Source organism: Equus przewalskii, chromosome 24, assembly GCF_037783145.1.
Source record: "Equus przewalskii isolate Varuska chromosome 24, EquPr2, whole genome shotgun sequence".
Classification (NCBI taxonomy): Eukaryota; Metazoa; Chordata; class Mammalia; order Perissodactyla; family Equidae; genus Equus; species Equus przewalskii.
The window spans coordinates 786,473-804,190 of NC_091854.1; the positions used below are offsets into that span (position 1 = coordinate 786,473).

A 17,718-nucleotide genomic window follows, 5' to 3' on the forward strand; every position below is an offset into this window, starting at 1 on the left:
TCAAATTGAAGCCATTAAGACTGTAATGCGGCTTCTTGACTCTCATATAACAAAAGTTTATCTGTACACCATTATTTCTGTAGAACAAAGCTTCCCAACCAGTCTAACAGAATGGAGTTGCCTGGGCAGGGACTGGAGCAGCCAGAGTCCCCAGCCCAGTCGCCAACAGCTGTGAGCTATGATCACAGGGTGCTGAGCAAATATTATCATTCTCCACGTGTGCCATGACAAGAGAAACAAAAGGAAGCCCTGTGCAGTGACTCCACTCTCAAGGAGGCAGTAACCAGCTTGTCTGTCACCAGGCCTGCAGCAGCCAAGCACAGCTCTAACCACTTCCATCGAGTAACCAATGGCAAAGAAGTGGCTGGGGTTCGTCAGCATATAAAAGCACAGGGTCAAGTCAATAATAGCTTGATATTCTGGGAAATATCCTCATACTGACAAAACTACTTCACAGAATGCATTTTTTTCTCAAAAAAGGAATTTTATGGTGAGGAAAAGATGATGGCAGATAGAAAATAGCTCAAAGAAAGAAGTCAAAACAATTTTTTCATTTTTGAAGTGGGCTCTCCATGAACTTTAAGCTCCATCTAATCCCCTAAAGGATATTTAAGGCAGCGCTTTGAAATTGCATGGGCCACATTCTGGATGGGGAATAAATGTAAGCCACAGCGATGAGGCACCCCCAAAGGATGCCACTGAAGCTCTGTTTTTTTGCATTTCTCTCTCTTTTCCCTCCCCCTAAGCAGGAACAGGGTACTGATACTGGATAACTCTTGCTCGCTGTTGTTCTGCGAGTTCATCTGTGTATGGCCAGCACAGGGGCATGATCAAAAATGGCAAGCCTACTAGTAAACAGTGGAAAGCCCCTTAGGGAAAACCAAATAAACTAAAAATACAACTTCAAATTCTCTTTGATGAATAATGACTACTTAAGAGCAGCGTCATTAATGATAGGTGGTGTTCAGACAAGGTCTTATTTGGTAAGGATAGTTCACTCAAAAAGAAGAGAAGTTGACTGAAGGCAGACTCTTTCTATGGGTGCTACTTTCTGAGTCTTTTAAAAGCAGAATATTAACCTACATGAGCATTAACTCTATAGAGGTATGTGAGGCTACAGGTCCTCACATACCTGCAAGTGCATCACTTGATAGAATACTCAAGCTTTTTCATCTCCATTGTTTTTCCCTAGGGCAAAAAGTCTGTTTCTATTTTTCAAGTGAACTGATCCGTGGCTAGATATCAAAGGAGTGGCCGCGCTCTTAGATCTTTGAGAATACCATAAGAAACCTGCTGGGAAAGTATGAATGTTTGACACTGATTCCTAGGAGAAGCTTTTGGACCACCATCCTGCACAATTTCTTCATCAGACCGTCATCGCATAGTGCCAGAATGATGTCTGTTTGATCAGTGCAAATGTGAGGAAGCCACAACTCCACAACAGCTTGGCAAAGGACCTGAGAGGCCACATTTTAGAAGATACTTTTGTTTATCAATACTTAATACAATGGGCCATTTGTAAGTTACACAAAAATAAAGCAAGAGCCTGAGATACTTATCCCAAGCCTTCTAAATATGACAGGGCCTTGAAATCAACACTTAAGTGAACAATTAAATCGCCTCAGAAAGCAGGCAGACCCTGTTCTGCTTATCTAGGCTTCATGCCATACTGAGGGACTATGATAGTTCTCTGTCAAGGCTGTCCTTGCAGAATTTGCACTCTAGCTACATGGGGCTACTGGGCACTTGAAACGTGGCCAGTCCAAACTGAGATGTGCTGCAGTGTCAACTACACGCTGGGTCTTGCAGGCTTAGTTCAAAAATAAAAAGGTAAAATACCTCATTAATAATTTTTATATTGATTACATGTTGAAATGATATTGCATTAAATAAAATATATAATTAAAATTCATTTCATCATTTCTTTTTGCTTTTTCTAAATGTGGCTACTAGAATGTTTAAAATATATAAACATACACGATTCTCACTATATTTCTATTGGACAGTGCTGCTCTAGACCCATGAATTACAGGAAGAAGATGGAGATAACCTTTTGCACAATGAGCAGAGGTTTATCTGCAGACTTTATAAAACAAGTACTTCCCATGTTCTGCTGCCCCTGTCATTAATAGCATTTATAAATGACATTCTTATCATAAGCCTCCCCCTTTTAATGTCACAGAGAGATGCAGTGCCATTAATTTAGGCTTTTTCTTGAGCCGCCGTATTATATATTAAATGTAGTTTAGTCAAGACGTGCCTTTCAAAAGCTTCACCTTGAACATCCCCCAATCATCCACGACTTACATTCTCATAATATGCTGTCCATGATAAAATTTTACTTTGAAAACTATGTCTTCCTGGGAATACTGACTTCGTTGGAGCTAACGAAACATGTAAATTTAGCTCTTCCACAAGTTCTCCAAATGTCCAGACTCATAAAGCAGGTGAGGGAACAGAGACAGAAGTTATGACAAAAATGACTGGGCCCACAGATTGTCAGGAAGAGAGTTCCTTTATTTAGCCACTTATTCATTAAGCAACATTTATGAAATGCTTACTACCTGCCAATCACACTTCTACTTGTGATTTTCTATTTTCTAGGCTTTTTGATAAAGTGGACATGTCATTCTCAAAAAGAAAGTAATTTGACAGAAAACTTTCCAAATGTTCGCCAACTGCCTCCTCCCCTCCCATTACCTGAGTGGTGGTGATGGTGGTGGTTGATTCGGGTGAAGGTATGACCACATTCTTAGCAGATTTTTGTTTGGTTGGTTGGTTTGCAAGAATGAAATTGCATTGTCCGTTTCAGGTTTCTCAATAGCTTTTTCAACTAACTCTCAACATCACCATTAAAATTTTTTTAAAAAGGGAGGGGATAAGTAAAATGTCAACTAGTCTTTTCTCTGTAGTGTGGTATTTGTTCCTTCCTCTCCCTCTCTAACCCCCACCCCACTATCTCCTTTAACTGAAACGGCTTTAGTGTTCTGCCACATAATTTTCTCCATGCTCATATACATGGGGCAGAAATCCAGGTTTTGGGGGGTGCCTGAAACATCTACTTTGGAGGCCCACTTTAAGAATACAAAATTACAAACACAAAATTAGGTATAGGACTTTAAAAGGTGCCCATGCGATTGAGGGTCTCTAAAGTTTAGGCTTCATTAGCTTCACAGGAAATCACTTCTGGTCATATAATACAGATATACATATATGTATATGGGGTGGAGGTGGATCTTGTTATTGTTTGTTTTATTAAAAAGGGGGGATTATATTGTAAGCACTCTGCTATATCTTTTCTTCTCAACAACGTATTATAGAAATCACTCCAAGACAAGTGATATAGCTCAAATTCATTTTTCTAAATGACGACATAACATTCTAAGGTACTACAGGTTATTCAGCCTTCCCCCTTACAAGTACATAGCCTCTTCGTCTCTAGTTTTTTGGGAATTTTTTAGGGGGTTGTACTTTTTTTTTTTTGGCACTACTAAAGATGCCATGATAACAATGTTTTTATGGTTAAAAAAAAATTCGAGGTCTTTAACAAATTTCACCCAATTTATTAATTTTGGAGAAGAGGCAGTTTTATAATGTTAAACCTTTCTATCTGAGAACTTGGTATGTATTTTTCCATTTAGTCATGTCCCATCCACAAGGAATCTGCAATCTTATAGGGAAAATAAAGCTTGTATACCAATAGCTATGATGTAAGATAAGAAAAATGGAAAGTACAAATTCTAACACGTGAAATTGAGGGAGAAAGAATACTCTAGAGAGTGAGAGCTGACCAGTGTAGGATTTGACACACACGAAATAGAGGAGAGGAAAGGTTAAAGAAGATGGGCGCCTAAGAGAAAGGAAGCTCAGCCAGGGCACAGAGACATTCAAGAAACAGTAAGTACACAGCTCAGCAGGGATGACTGAGGAAACAAGCTGAGGCAGCTAGGTGAGCTGGAGAGCAGCCATGCTAAGAATGCCGGGACAGGGGAGCTTCTCCTTACTTCTGCAGGGGAGGAATGGGAGCAACAGCCAGTTTGGGGCCAAGACAAGCCAAGATAAGAGCTCTGTTTTAAGATCTCTCAGGCAAGTGGGTGAAAGACCAAGAGGAGAAGGGTGAGGGCTCCCTTAGACAGTGGTTATAATAGTCCACGAGAGAGGATGTGAGACCTGAGCCAGGGAGAACACAAAGGGAAGGAGGGAGGAAACACATCCTGGGACATTGGCAACAGGAATTCAAATACTTGTTAGATTAGGGAGACAAAGAGAAATGTTTCTGGCCTTGAGTCTGGGTGAACGGTAGGATGGTGATGCCATTAATACTGATGAACAATGCAGAAGCCCATGTTTGGGCGAAAGATGATCAGTTTCTTTTCAGATATGTTAAGTCTAACATGTAAGCAGGATACCCAAATAGACATGTCCTGAACTAGAGCCCAAAATGTGAGGGCTGCCCTTGTCCAGCTAAGGATAGTGATAAATTTTCTAACTCCTCTGGAGAACCCCAACAGATGAGCCCACTTTCTTAGAACCTTGAGCCTACTCATGGTCTACAGGCTTCTCATCTTTCAGGAAAAGTTAACTCCTAGATTCCTCCTTCTACTCAGAAAGTGCTCTTCTTCAATGCCTCCTTATAAAGTGACCTAGCTTGGACAGCCTTTGCCTAAAATCTACAACACTGAGCAGGCAAGACATTATTTGAAAGCTTTGTGATGGTGCCATAGGAAAAAAAATCAGCCAACTATTAGAAATAAGTAAATTCAGCCATATTTCAAAATAAAATTTACGCAGTCGAAAATATTACAAGGCACAAATCTAGTTTTGTTTTAAATGAAATTTGAATTTTAAAATAAAGATAATTTATAATTTTGCTACCAAATTATACTTTAAAATTATTTTTTATCATAAGCTAAAGACGCAAAGTAATTGTGAATCAAGGTTTGATAAAAGAATATATACAGATATAGGATTTTACCAAGCTAAAATTTTGGTGACTCCTGGTTCAAAGGTAATAACCAAAGATAAAAGAAGAAAACTGACACCTATAGAAAACTCCAGAATGCTTTTATTTAGCACCCATTCAATTTGCAATTCCTGAGTGTTGGGGGGGTAATCAACACGAAATTATATCTTGCAAACAATTAAAATGTACAAACCTCATAATGTTCATATTCATCCACATCAAATGTTTCAAAGTCAAAAAATCCATGTTGTAATCCCTAAAAGCAGAATTTGAATTAGTTTTTCCACACTAAATTGACAAAGTCTTCTAGCCATTCCCAGAATTCCTGCTCACAAAATCATCCTCACTAACCTGGAGAGAAAGCCTGAAATCTTTGATTTTTAATGCATATCATCTTCTAACATTCTTAATTTTAAGACCGTCGTACATATAGGACTAGGCACTTAGAAAAACAGGAAAATATGTCCCACAAAATATGCCTCTTGAATTCTAATTTACATTTGTTTTGCACATAAAATTAATTATATATATAAAATGGAACATATTAGCAACCTTATAGTTAAAACCTATGCAATTAATTCATATTTAACTGTGACAGAATATATAATAGTGATTAACTTCTCAGATAGCAGCAAAATCAATTATTCCCAGGAGACTTGTTTTCCTTTTACCATTAACGAGATATTTAGCAAAAATGGCATTTTTACTTAGTAGGCTTACTTAATTTGTTCCTAAAATTCTACTTCGGGAGAACTTCTTTTATGTCGTGATAGTTTCCGACAGAGTAAAAGTGTAACTGACTGCTGTTACAGTTTAGAAGGAAGACTGATATTTTTAACAACACAAAGAAAAACTTCATGCTGCTTTTTGTAACTAATGACTTAGAACTTTTCAAAACTATCTGGCTTGCTCAGATGTAATATCTTAAAGAGGACAGAGCCTTTTACGTTATAAGCCGTGAAGCTAAACAGATTACAACAGAATACAAAACCAGTTACTTGGAAAAGTTACATGATCGAGTCATTAAAAATAGAAGAAACCATTAAGTCAAGCTCGAGTACATCTATCTTTGAAAACACTTTACAGACCAACGTTTTTCAAAACGTAGAACATGGACCACCTGTAACAGAAGCACTTAAGTAATTTATATTTAAAATACAGATTCCTCGGCCCCATCCTAGAAGTATTAAATCAGATTCTTTGGGGGCGGGGTCAGCATTTTTAACATGTCTTCCTAGGTGATTCTTATAAATGCTCAACTCTGACAAGACTGGATTAGACAACCTCTACAGAATAAGCCGAACAACTTATTTAAATTATTTCACCTTTAAAGAAAGCAATCTAGTTCATCCATATGCACCATTCCAGAGAAAACAGTGAGAAAAATATACCCTGAACTAGCCACTTTCCCTTTCTTTAAAGTGTGTGTTTGTGTATGCCTCTGTATGCAGACGTTCACACACACATAAACTATGCTGCTGATGATGTCAATACATCAAAATCAAAAAGATGCGCTTCCTAAAATAAGGCAAAATGTGGCTATAGTCTGTCTACATTCTTAGGAGGTATGGTACTTGTCACAAAAATGGCCCAGAACATTCGAGCCCTATGTAAGAGAGTGTACAGAGGGCAATGTGTCTCGGTGTTTAAAGACATGGTGAAAAATCTACCAGATCCCCGGAAACCTCCTCTACATTTGGGTAAAATACACTGCAACACCTAACAAAATGAGTTTACAGACGACCCTCTTCATGAACAAAGGCAGACCTTTCCTCTACAACACAGAGGATGTCATAAGTTTCTGTATCAAGTTACCATTCACTATAATAATGGGCAGGATAATAATGATACTCCAGTGTGAACTCTTTCTGAATTTACTAAGCGTTAGAAAAGAAATAACCACTACCAGATGGCAGGATAGGCAAAACAACAATAACAGTGACAATAAATAAATTACTTCTTTTCCCTCAGGGGTATTTTTCAAAGGCTGTAATCGTGGATTCTATGTTGGGTACCATCTCCATAAGGGTCCTTAACTGGTGATACTGGAAGTGCTTGTTGGTGGTATTATTTGCAGGGGGTGGGCTAGAGTCTCTTGATAGTTTTTAAGTGAACAGAAAAATATTTGAAAACTATTTTAAAGTTGTACAGAGTTTACATGCATTTTTAAATGAAATGTCAAAAACAAACATACATAAAACAGATAGCATATTTAGCATACCAATTTTCTCAACTCAAAACACAATGAAATCAGTTTTACATTACCTCAGAGAACAGAAACTGGAGCTAGAATTGCTGCTAATACTATACTTACAGTCCACGATGACCCTTGCCAATGGGCTGTGTCATACGTACATTCCTGACTGATAAATCATGGCTATATGTTCAAGGTGGAATGTTGTACTTTGAACATTCATTAGAATTCACAGTATAGCTTGCATGACTTCTCAGATTGTAAACCAATGTTTAACATGTCCCAATAGTTCTCAAGAATCTTCTAGATTAACTTCTGCGTTTTATATATATAAATAACTCTGACTCTGAACTTTAGAGTGCATCAAATCACCTGGAGCGACTGTTCAAACACAAACTTCAAGGCCCCACTCCCAGAGTTTATGATTCTGCCGGTCTTGGATGAGGACTGAGAATTTGCCTCTCCAACCAGTTCTCACACTTTGACAACTGTTGATTTACGACATACCCTGAGAGGCTATGAGAAAGAACTCTGGATTGACAGGGAAATGTGAGTTAAAATTAGTCCTCCTAATAACTCTGTGACCCTGAGAGTGACTTAACCTCTGTGGAGTGGTTTCCTCCTCTGTCAAAAGGAGATAATAATAACTGGCCTACTTACTACTTCATGGGCGTGTCATAATATTCAATGAGAAAACCAATGTGGAAATGTCTCCTCCACACTAACAGAGGAGACCAGTGGCTTAGGCAACTTCCTGTCTCTCCCACGCCAAGATCTAGTTTGATAATGAGGCTGAATGGCTGACAAAGCAATACCACAGGCACAGCAGTAGATGGAAGTGATAAATCTGCCCCAGAACACAGATAGTTTAAACAGAAAGGGAGGCCCCTTCCACCCTATAAGGAGTTACAGAGTTACCCTCCTACCCTCTCCCCGTTTGCCCTGTAGTTTGTATTCTATAGATCCATCATTGTTCAAGAAGTGGAAAGCCTTCTGCTTACTGGCTCCCCTCTCTTCTTTCCAGCAACAAACAAGATGTTGATATTATTTCTTTTTCATATTTTTAAACTAGTGTGTCAGCTACAGCAAGGAGAACTGTATTACCTTTCTGATTCCCTGCAAACAGTCGAGGATGGTGAGGTTGTAAGAGCAATTTCCAAAGGAAGCATCCCTACAAACAGAAAAAACTTCACATTAAAAACTTGCATCTAGAATATCCAAATAATAAAATACCCAAGTCAGAGGGAGACATGCCAGTTTGGCTTCACAGCTGTCAACACGGTAAACTGATGTAACATATCAGCTCCTACTCGTTAACTACTCCTGCAGCTTAACTGAAGCACTTCTGAAGTTGCTTTAATCCAACAGGCAGAATTAATAAGAAAGCAGATTTAAGAGCCTGAACTCTGCAGTGAGGCTGCCTTGGTTCAAAGTCCACCTCTGCCACATACTGGCTGGGACCTGGAGCAAGTTATTTTCTTTCCCTCTACAAGTCGGTTTCCTCATCTGGGAAATGAAATTACTGATAGTAGCTAACATTCATAGGATTGTTGTCAGAGTCATTAAAAAATATGTCAAGTCCTTCATGTAGTGCCCAGCACATAGGAAGCACTTAATAAATATTATGACTCATTAATATTTTATTATTATTATTATTAATTAACAGTGAACCGAGCTGTTTCATTAAGTAAAACATTCATCATCAAGAAAGGTATTCTGACAGAGGAATATGGTAAACAGAAGCGTAAAAGAAAAGTGGGACAAGGTATGCAGGTCAACAGAAACCAGCAGTTATTTTCATGGATTAAATGCCACCACTCCCATACCCCTCCCCCCAACAAACTAAGAAAAATGCAGTCATGCTTCCAATCTCCTCAGGATCCATAAGAGTTTCCAACACACCATGAAGTGTTCTACCAAAGGAGTGGGAACCTACTGCGCTGAAAATTGAGTGCTTCATACTTTATTTAAGTTTTTAGAACAACTTAGCAGACCTGCTTTAGGCAACTTAAAACTAGAGTATCAAGTTCAGGTCAGTTAAGCAAGAACTGGCACTGGAGCTCTAATACTAGCAATGTTCCAAGGTGGCCAAGGCAAGAAACTTGACCTCAAGGCTCTCAGTCTCCCTGCAGAGGCCCCACTGCTGAACCAAAGGCCCAGAGCTGTCAGGCACCTGCCAATGACAAAGTCCAATGCACCACACCAAGTCGGTCCAGGGACAGCTTGGGGGAGGGTGCCAGAAGACGTTCCATGGGGAGAAAATGACTTTTAAGGCCTTTAACGTATAACTACCATGAAACCAAGTTTTATATCATAACTGTCCAAGGTAAGTTGAACTATGGCTGCAAAGCCATGAATTAAAAAGGTAACATCAACGTTACTGAGTTTCAGCATCCTGATAAGCTAATATAAAAATAGTAAGTTAGCAAAGCAGCTTAACAGAAATGTTTCTTAAGTCCTGAAACTTCAAAGTTGCCCTATATAAATAGGAAGAGTTAGTCTAGATATTTAAGTCTGATTTCAAGAGTTCTTCTTTTAATGCCATCTGAACTCACGGGTCAGTGAAAAACAAAATAGCTCCTTTTTCAAATATCTTGTAAAGATGTAAACCACATATGAAGAAGCAAATTTCAATGGACTAACCCAGAGAAAGGAGCAGCTGGGGAGCTAAGACAAAATATCAGTTTATATAAATCACTACACATGCCTTTGTAGGCACTGGTCTTTTTGGGACAAGGGTTCAGAATCTTTTGTGTGCCCTGGACCCCTGCAAGCAATCTGGTGAAGCCTATGAACCCTTTTTCTCAGAATAATGTTTTTAAATGCATAAAATAGAATACACAGGAATAATAGAAGACCTATTCCATTAAATTTAAGTAAAGTTATCAAAATATTAAAAAAGCAAATTTATAATACCTTATTATGCAGTTTTTATTTATATAACAATATCTAGTAGGAGGTCTGATAATTACTGTAATTTTGAAGAAGGAATGAACATAAATAATAAGATATAGGAAACAACTGTAATGGGATATAAAAATCTCTATGATTTCTACTGTGACAAAGTCATTTATATTACTAATACTTCTAATAGTTTATTTCCAACCCTTATAATTGAATACTATCTCATAAATTATAAGGTTAGTGAAAATAAAGATATAATTTTTGTCATCCAAATTTCATTCTACAGACCCTAGATTAAAAACTGCTGCTTTAGTAAAAAACAAAAAAGGAAAAGAAAAAACCCATCTTTGTATTTAAAAAGAGTAAAAAAACATAAGAATTGGAAGTGCTCTTTATTCCCCCAAGTGTATCTTCCCACACCTAGACTCAGCTAAACAAATTCACAGATACAAGTTATCAGGAAAGCTCCAGACCCAGTCTTTCTGACCATCTGCTAAGTATAGTGAGACTGTCGTGATATCTCCTCCTATAGCCAAAATTTTTACCAATGACTGAAAAGACAGCTGTGGTGACTTGGTGACCAACGCTGAAGACCGGAAGATCTTCGAGGGAGAGTTAACGTGCCATCTGACAGGATTTGGGCACAAAGCAGTCACAGCAAGCTGGGAAGTCAGGCAGAAGTTTACAAATTGAAATATAACAAGGCATGGAATAAAATTAAGTCACATCCTCAGGACCGAAGAAAGAAGATCCCACACCTTTTTGAACACCTACTAGGCCGGGCAATTTCAATGCACTGGTGCATTTAATCCTCATGACATCCACGTGAAGCCAACAGGTTCCCCAAACCTGCCCCACACTGGGCAAGAGACAAATGGCTTACTACATGTGGCTCATACACAGTCACAAGAGAGTAACTGTAAAAGTGAAGGAACCCAAAAACATGTAATATACTCTTTAGGAGGAAAAAAAAAGAGAAAGAAAGTAAAGGTGGCAGACTGAACCCGTTCATCTACCAAAACCCCACTAAAAAGAGAACTTTAAAAGGCTTTTTAAAAATGGAATCCAACAAGGTCAGGGAGAATGAGAGAGAAGACAATAGCAATAAAATTCTGAAAGCTGGAAATCAGATAGATAAGCAGCAAAAAAGTTAGAACACCAAGAAAACTGAATACAAAGCTGACAGTGAAAAAAATCAGAGACTCTACACAATTAATATCAGATAATTCTCAAAAGGATCAGTTATTGACAGCACTGGGTTCTTCTGGACGTGAGAGTGAGGAAATGACCAAAATGAGACTGAAAGTCCATTTAAGAAGCTGAGAGGGGCTGGCCCAGCGGCAGAGCAGTTCAATTTGCACGCTCTGCTTTGGTGGCCCGGGGTTGGGCAGTTCGGATCCCCGGCGCAGACCTACACACCGCTTATCAAGCCATGCTGTGGCAGGTGACCCACATATAAAGTGGAGGAAGATGGGCACAGATGTTAGCTGAGGGCCAATCTTCCCCCCCAAAAAAAGAAGCTGAGATATTTTACTCTCTAAAAGTAACATTACCTCCCATTTTATAAATCAGTTTTCCCAAGTGATTTTCCTCAACCACCCAATATTGTTAGAACCATCAGAAAATGGAATGGTTGGCCCTGGAAGGCAGCAAGATACCTACCCCATACAATGTTTGAATTGAATGATGGCTTGTGAGGAATATTTTTCACCTGCATTGTTACATGAAACGGAAGTCAAGGTTAGGAAAACACCTCAAAAATCCCTTCCCACTCTGAAATTATATCATTATTCAGTACAATTGATGATCTCTTTCCTCTCCATATCTCTCTCCTGGGTCCTTCCCAGCAGAATTTAAACATTTTCAGGTCTCTACCATTTATTTTAAAGAAAACCATCCAAAACGTTCTTGACTCTACAACTGCCTTCAATCACCACCCTCTCTTTGGCCTCCTCTTTAAAACAAGACTTCGCTAAAGAATTACTCATCTTCCTGCTTCCATTTTCTCTCCTCTCACATCTTAACCTCCTCTGTTCTGTTTGCACCCTCATCCATGCCATGAGCACTCCTCACCAAGGTCACCAATGATCTCCACTGTGCTAAGCCCAGGGGATGTTTTCTTAAATGAGAGAAAATTCACCATTTTAGCCTTTTTGAAGTGTACAATTCAGTGATTTTCCTATATTCACGATGTTGTGATTTTTAGTACATTCACAATGCACATCACCACTGATTCCAAAACATTTTTATTACCCCCAAAAGAAACTCTATACCTATTTGCAGTAACGCCCCATTTTCCCTTCCCCACCCTACCCTCAGGCCCTGGCAATCACGAATCTATTTTCTGTCTCTCTGGATTTGCTTATTCTAAGCCCAGGCAACATTTCGCAACCATCATTTTATTTACTACGTCAGCAGCAAGTAACTCCCTCCTTTGAATACTCTCTTCACCTGCTTCCTGGATTCTTCTTCTACCTCTCTAAACACTCCCCTTCCCAGTCTCCTTTGCAAAGTCATCCTTCACCGCCCGATCTTTAAAAGTTAGAGCCCCCCAAAGTTTAATTCCAGACTCCAATTCTTCTCACTCCACACTCTCCTAGACCAGGGTTCTCAAACTCTAGCACGCACCAGCATCACCTGGATGGTTCCTTAAAATACACAAGGCTGGGCCCCACCCAAGTTTCTGATTCAACAGGTCTGGGGCCCGGCCTGAGAATCTGTGTTTCTAATAAGTTCCCAGGTGGTGTTGATGCTGCTGGTAGGAGGAAGCACATTTTTGAGAATCACTGCCTTACACAATCCCATTTATATAAATTACCATCCATCTGCCAATGACCCTCAAATTTATCACTCTAGCACAAACTCCTAAAAATTCAAAAATGGTATAGCCAACCACATGCATGACATTTCCACTTGGGCGTCTTAAGGCATCACAAACTCACTGTGTAAGAATCTCTTGAACCTGCCACCACCCCAAAACAACAACAATAATCTGCCTCCAGCACTCCCTATCTGGGTAAAAGTCACAGCTTCCACAATTGCTCAAGCTAGAACCCGGAAGTCCCTCCACCTCTCTCATTCCCCTTATCCATCTGACACTACGTCCCATTGTTTTTCCCTCTCAAATGTCTCTTGAATGCATTCACTCCTCTCCACTTCCAGTGCTCCCTATCACGTAGACTACTGCAGCAGCCTTCCCACATCCACTCCTAGCCTTCCTAATCAGTTTTCCTCACGGAAGCCAGTGGTATTTTCAAAAGGCAAATCACAACGGCCTGCTCTGAGCTGCTCAGATGGGGCACTCTGCTCTCACCACAGAACCTTTGCTCCTGCTGGTCACATGTTCTCCTGCTCACCTTAGCCTGGGTTACCCTACTCACGCTTCAGATCTCAGCTCAAAGATCACTCGTCTCAGAGGAAAAACCTCTATCTCCACCCTGGCTAGACCAGCTCCCTAACTTTTTTTTTCCATTGGACTTAACCACAGTTTGACATTATATCCTGGTGTACTTATTTGATTCTCTGCCTGCCTCTCTGGAATAGTCTGGAAGAAGGCAGGATCTATACATTTTTCACTCATCATTGTGTCCCTAATATCTAATACAGTGCCTGGCACAAAATAGATACTCAATAAACGTTTGTAAGCAAACATTCAAATTAACTAAAGGAGCTTAGGAGCTCATCTCAAGAAAATTTTCTATAATATTCTGTGGCCACTTTTGTTAACTCAGTAACCTAACACCTCAATCCTCACTAGCAAGAAAAGCTTTCTTTGCATTAACCCAAAATTCCTTCTGTCCATTTAAGACCATTTTCTTTTGCTCTCTTTCCCAGAGTACTAATTGAATAGAGCTAAAAGCTCAAAGTAGTTTTCTCTTCCTTTGTCAAGTGGTATTAAACATCATTTTTTATTTTAACACCTTTTCGAGAGGCTACAAAGAGCTTTCGGAATTTAAATCACTATAGCAATGTGCTACAAAGTTTTAAACTCCCACAGTTTTTATTGCAGTTACAGTTCCCAGTTGTTTACTTAACTCCTGGTTTGCTTTTTCACTCATTGATCCATGCATTCATTCATTCATTCATATTTATCCAGCCAAATATGTACTGAGTTGACTAAGAGGACATGTATTTTTCCACCTCCCTCATAGAGGACCACTGAAATCCCATAGACTTCAACAGAAGGAAAACGTTTGCACACCCCTGGCTTGCCTGGGAAAACTACAGCTCTTACTCTTATCTGTCATGATGGTTTTACCATGGATTGCATTCCTCTCCTAAACAGGTAAAGACAAGGCTGCTCTTCATTCAGGAGATAGGGTAACACCCCAAACACCCAAGGTTTCTAATCATTCATCTCTGCTGAAGAATAAATAATGTGTCCCTAACCCCCAATACAGAAGACTAACGTTACAGCCGACAGCTGTCTATAGACATCTAAACACAAACTGAGCTCAACCCCATGCTTGACCATCTAAACTGCATCCATCCTGATAATTCTTTCTAAATGTGACTTGCGGCATAAAGGCAACTGATCCATAAAGCTATTATGAAGTGATTATAAAAATCCATATAACTATTCCAAGTCCCTGGGAGGGATTAGAACTCAATAAATATTTGTTGAACGAAAAACTAAATGAATGAATATTTAAGTAGATGGAACAGATGGGTTTTTTTTGTTTATTTTTATGCTTTTGCATTTATTTTGCAGAGATGCAGCAGAAGAAAAATTAAGAAAACTAGAATCAACATCCTCAATTAGATACAAAGAGAAAGGGCTTGATTCACTGTTGTCCTAGAGCTGTCTTTCTACAGGCTCTCAAGAGTCAATTGTTAAATATTCAGAAATTTTGGGATCCCAAATCAGCATTGGTGGGAAACTTTACACCACAGAAATCAATAAACACTTTTTACTTAAGAGAGCCAGTTTACCAACACACCACTGTTTGTAACCTAAGAATCTAAGAAATCACTCAGAATGAAGCAACCTTGTAAACACTAATAATGAGAAGATGAAACCAGAGATGAAAGAACATATTTACACAAAACAATAAGAAAGCATTTCTGGTAATGAAGTTGTTCGAAATGAGAAAAGAAAGAAGAACGGAGGCACAGCCAGTGTTTACAATGTGGAGACCACATTAAAGAAGAAAAAAGAGCCAAAGGTAAATGGACTAAGAAATATTGGGAAGGACTATGATCTACATAGATGATTCTCTATAAATTCTCTGGATAGCAAGTAGTTAGGAGGTATGCAAATATCTGCAAAGCATGGATTGGAAAGGATCTGAAAGGTCATCTAAGCACCTTCTAAGCACTGAACTGAATCCCATCTACACAAGCACCACAAGATCATGAGCTTCTTAAGGACAGCAAATGTGTCCTTTACATCTGGATGTCCAGAGTCTAGTACAGTTTTGGGTATATCACTACGTTGTAGATGTTGAATGAATGAATGAATGAATAAATGATCGTTACCAGGAGATCATTTGACTTTAGCCTGAACAACTCTAATGGCTGGGAACTACTGACCTTTGAAAGCAAAAGTTACATAAAACAATCTTTAATCATAAACTATGTACAGTAACAAAAATATAATCTAGATCATTGCTGTCCAATGGAAATATAATGCCAGCCACAGAAGAGAGCCAAGTATAATTTTAAATTTTCAAATAACCATACTGAAATAAAGTAAAAGGAAATTACATTAATTTTCATAATATATTTTGTTTAGTCCACTATATCTGAAATAGTATTATTTCAGCATGCAATCAACATAGTTATAAATAAGATACTTTACCTTTTTTCTTAAATAAATCTTTGAAATCCAATGTGTATTTTAAAGTTATGGTCTATTTAAGTTTACACTAAACAAATTTCAAGTGCTCAACAGCACATGTAGCTAATAGCTACTATATAAGACAGTTCAGTCCTAGACTATATTGTTTGGATACCTGGGAACTAGACAATGCCCCAAAATACTTTACACAATTGTCCAAAGTACGCCTGGCTTCCAGAATCTGAACACATCCGTGCCATATATGTACCAGATCCAGGGAAAAGAAAGAGCTGACTGCTTATATCATCGAGGTCTACAAGAGAAGAATTAGTGGGGAGAACAGAGCTATCTCCCACTCATGAAAGAGCAAAATCAGCTGGCTTCATGGGTAGGACCAAAAGCTGAGCACAACCAGTACTTAACAAAAAATGGAACACGGGATCACCTGCTCTTCAGACTGAACATAAAGCGATACACTAATCACTTTGCTCATCTAAAGAAACAGAGATATGTGAAAATTCATTTCTAAGTCATGGTTTAAAAGGTCACATAAAGTCAGCAGAATGGAATCTGTCTAGAACCAGCAGTAACAGGCACCAGAATTAAGACCAAGGGCTGTGTTCTGAGCCTTTTATCAGCACCTAAGTGCTACTCATTTAATCACATTAGTTTTGCTTTAAAGATAAAAATAATAGTAAATTATCTTTGACTCAGGTATTGAAAATAAGAGCTTCACCTAATAGGCATTCCACAAAATAACTATGTTCGTTAATGTAAATGACTGTCTCTTATTCCAAACCACCTTTATCACCTAAGGCTGGCTATCGGAAATGTACTATAAAGAGTACAAAAAGTTTGGTAATACTGATCTGGGACCATAAAAATAGGAATAACCAAAAAAGTAGTCTGAGCCAATTTTCACAACTCAAACCACTTAAGCAATGCCATGTTCCAAAAAAAGAACAGATGTAACTCACCTCCTCACACATATTTAATGGGTATAAAGACCCTGACAGTTGTTTCTGTTCTCAGATCCTGTATAGTGGCGCTTATTTACCGCTTTAACAAGAGAAAGCTGATAAAGCGTCTGCTTTTCATGGTGGTCCATGTTACTCAATATGCTCCAGCTGTTGCGAATGGAGTCAACGTTTGGACTGGATAAGCTATCTATGTCCATCTGTTTTCAACGCTCAGGGAACTGGCACATCCTCACTATTCAAAACTAACACAGATTCTTTCCCATCATACCAGGCATCGAAAGCAAAGGTTTATTAAAGATCCATGGGAAGCAGAGAGGTACCATCACAAAGAAAAGCTGCGAATGAAAGGGAAGTCTTAAGAGAGCATAAAATAAGTTCTGCTTCTATATTTTTGATACTCAAGAGAAAAACAGTAAGGAGAACTTTCCCTTTGAAGTACAAAGTTAACTGCTAAATAAACTTTGACAAAAATCATAATATCATATTTAAACTAACAAATACCGGTTCAATGTTTTATGTAAAGAGATATACTTTATAATTACATCTAACATCCACAGCACATGTTTACTTTGCTTAAGAAGAAGGAAGGAAGATTAATGCCAAGTTCTAAGTGGTTGACCCCTCTGAGCCTTTGTTAAGAGCTCTACAAGTTCGGGCATGCCCAGATGATCCAGAGCAACTGCTTCACAGATTTCCCATTAAGACACAGCTCAGCAACGGGGATATCACTAAGGGTCATCCCCCAAACACAACAAACCCCTCCCTTAATACAAACAGTATGGATTCATTTTAATGACAAGTGTCGTTAAAGGAAGGCCAGTGGGAGGTTTATAGGTCCTCTCTTAAGGAAGGTTTTCTGCCCTCATATCTGTTCCGAAAGAAAACTTGCATATTCCTG

General features: G+C 38.7%; 1 protein-coding gene across 46 annotated transcripts in view; it reads right to left on the reverse strand.

The window, feature by feature from the left end:
* CDC14A (cell division cycle 14A) overlaps positions 1-17,718 on the reverse strand; it is a 164,350-nt gene that overhangs the window by 74,803 nt on the left and 71,829 nt on the right. For 36 of the 46 annotated variants that reach the window (XR_011532512.1, XM_070592426.1, XM_070592428.1 and 33 more), the window contains 2 exons: positions 8,262-8,328; positions 5,157-5,219 (listed from right to left, as the gene is read on the reverse strand). Coding sequence is in view for 39 of the 46 variants with exons in the window: in XM_070592426.1 (XP_070448527.1) it covers positions 5,157-5,219; positions 8,262-8,328 (130 nt within the window). In the remaining 7 variants the exon portion in view is untranslated. Of the gene's footprint in view, positions 1-5,156; positions 5,220-7,228; positions 7,587-8,261; positions 8,329-17,718 lie in introns of those variants that run through there. The other 10 variants (XM_070592407.1, XM_070592417.1, XM_070592413.1 and 7 more) reach the window with 2 other exon arrangements.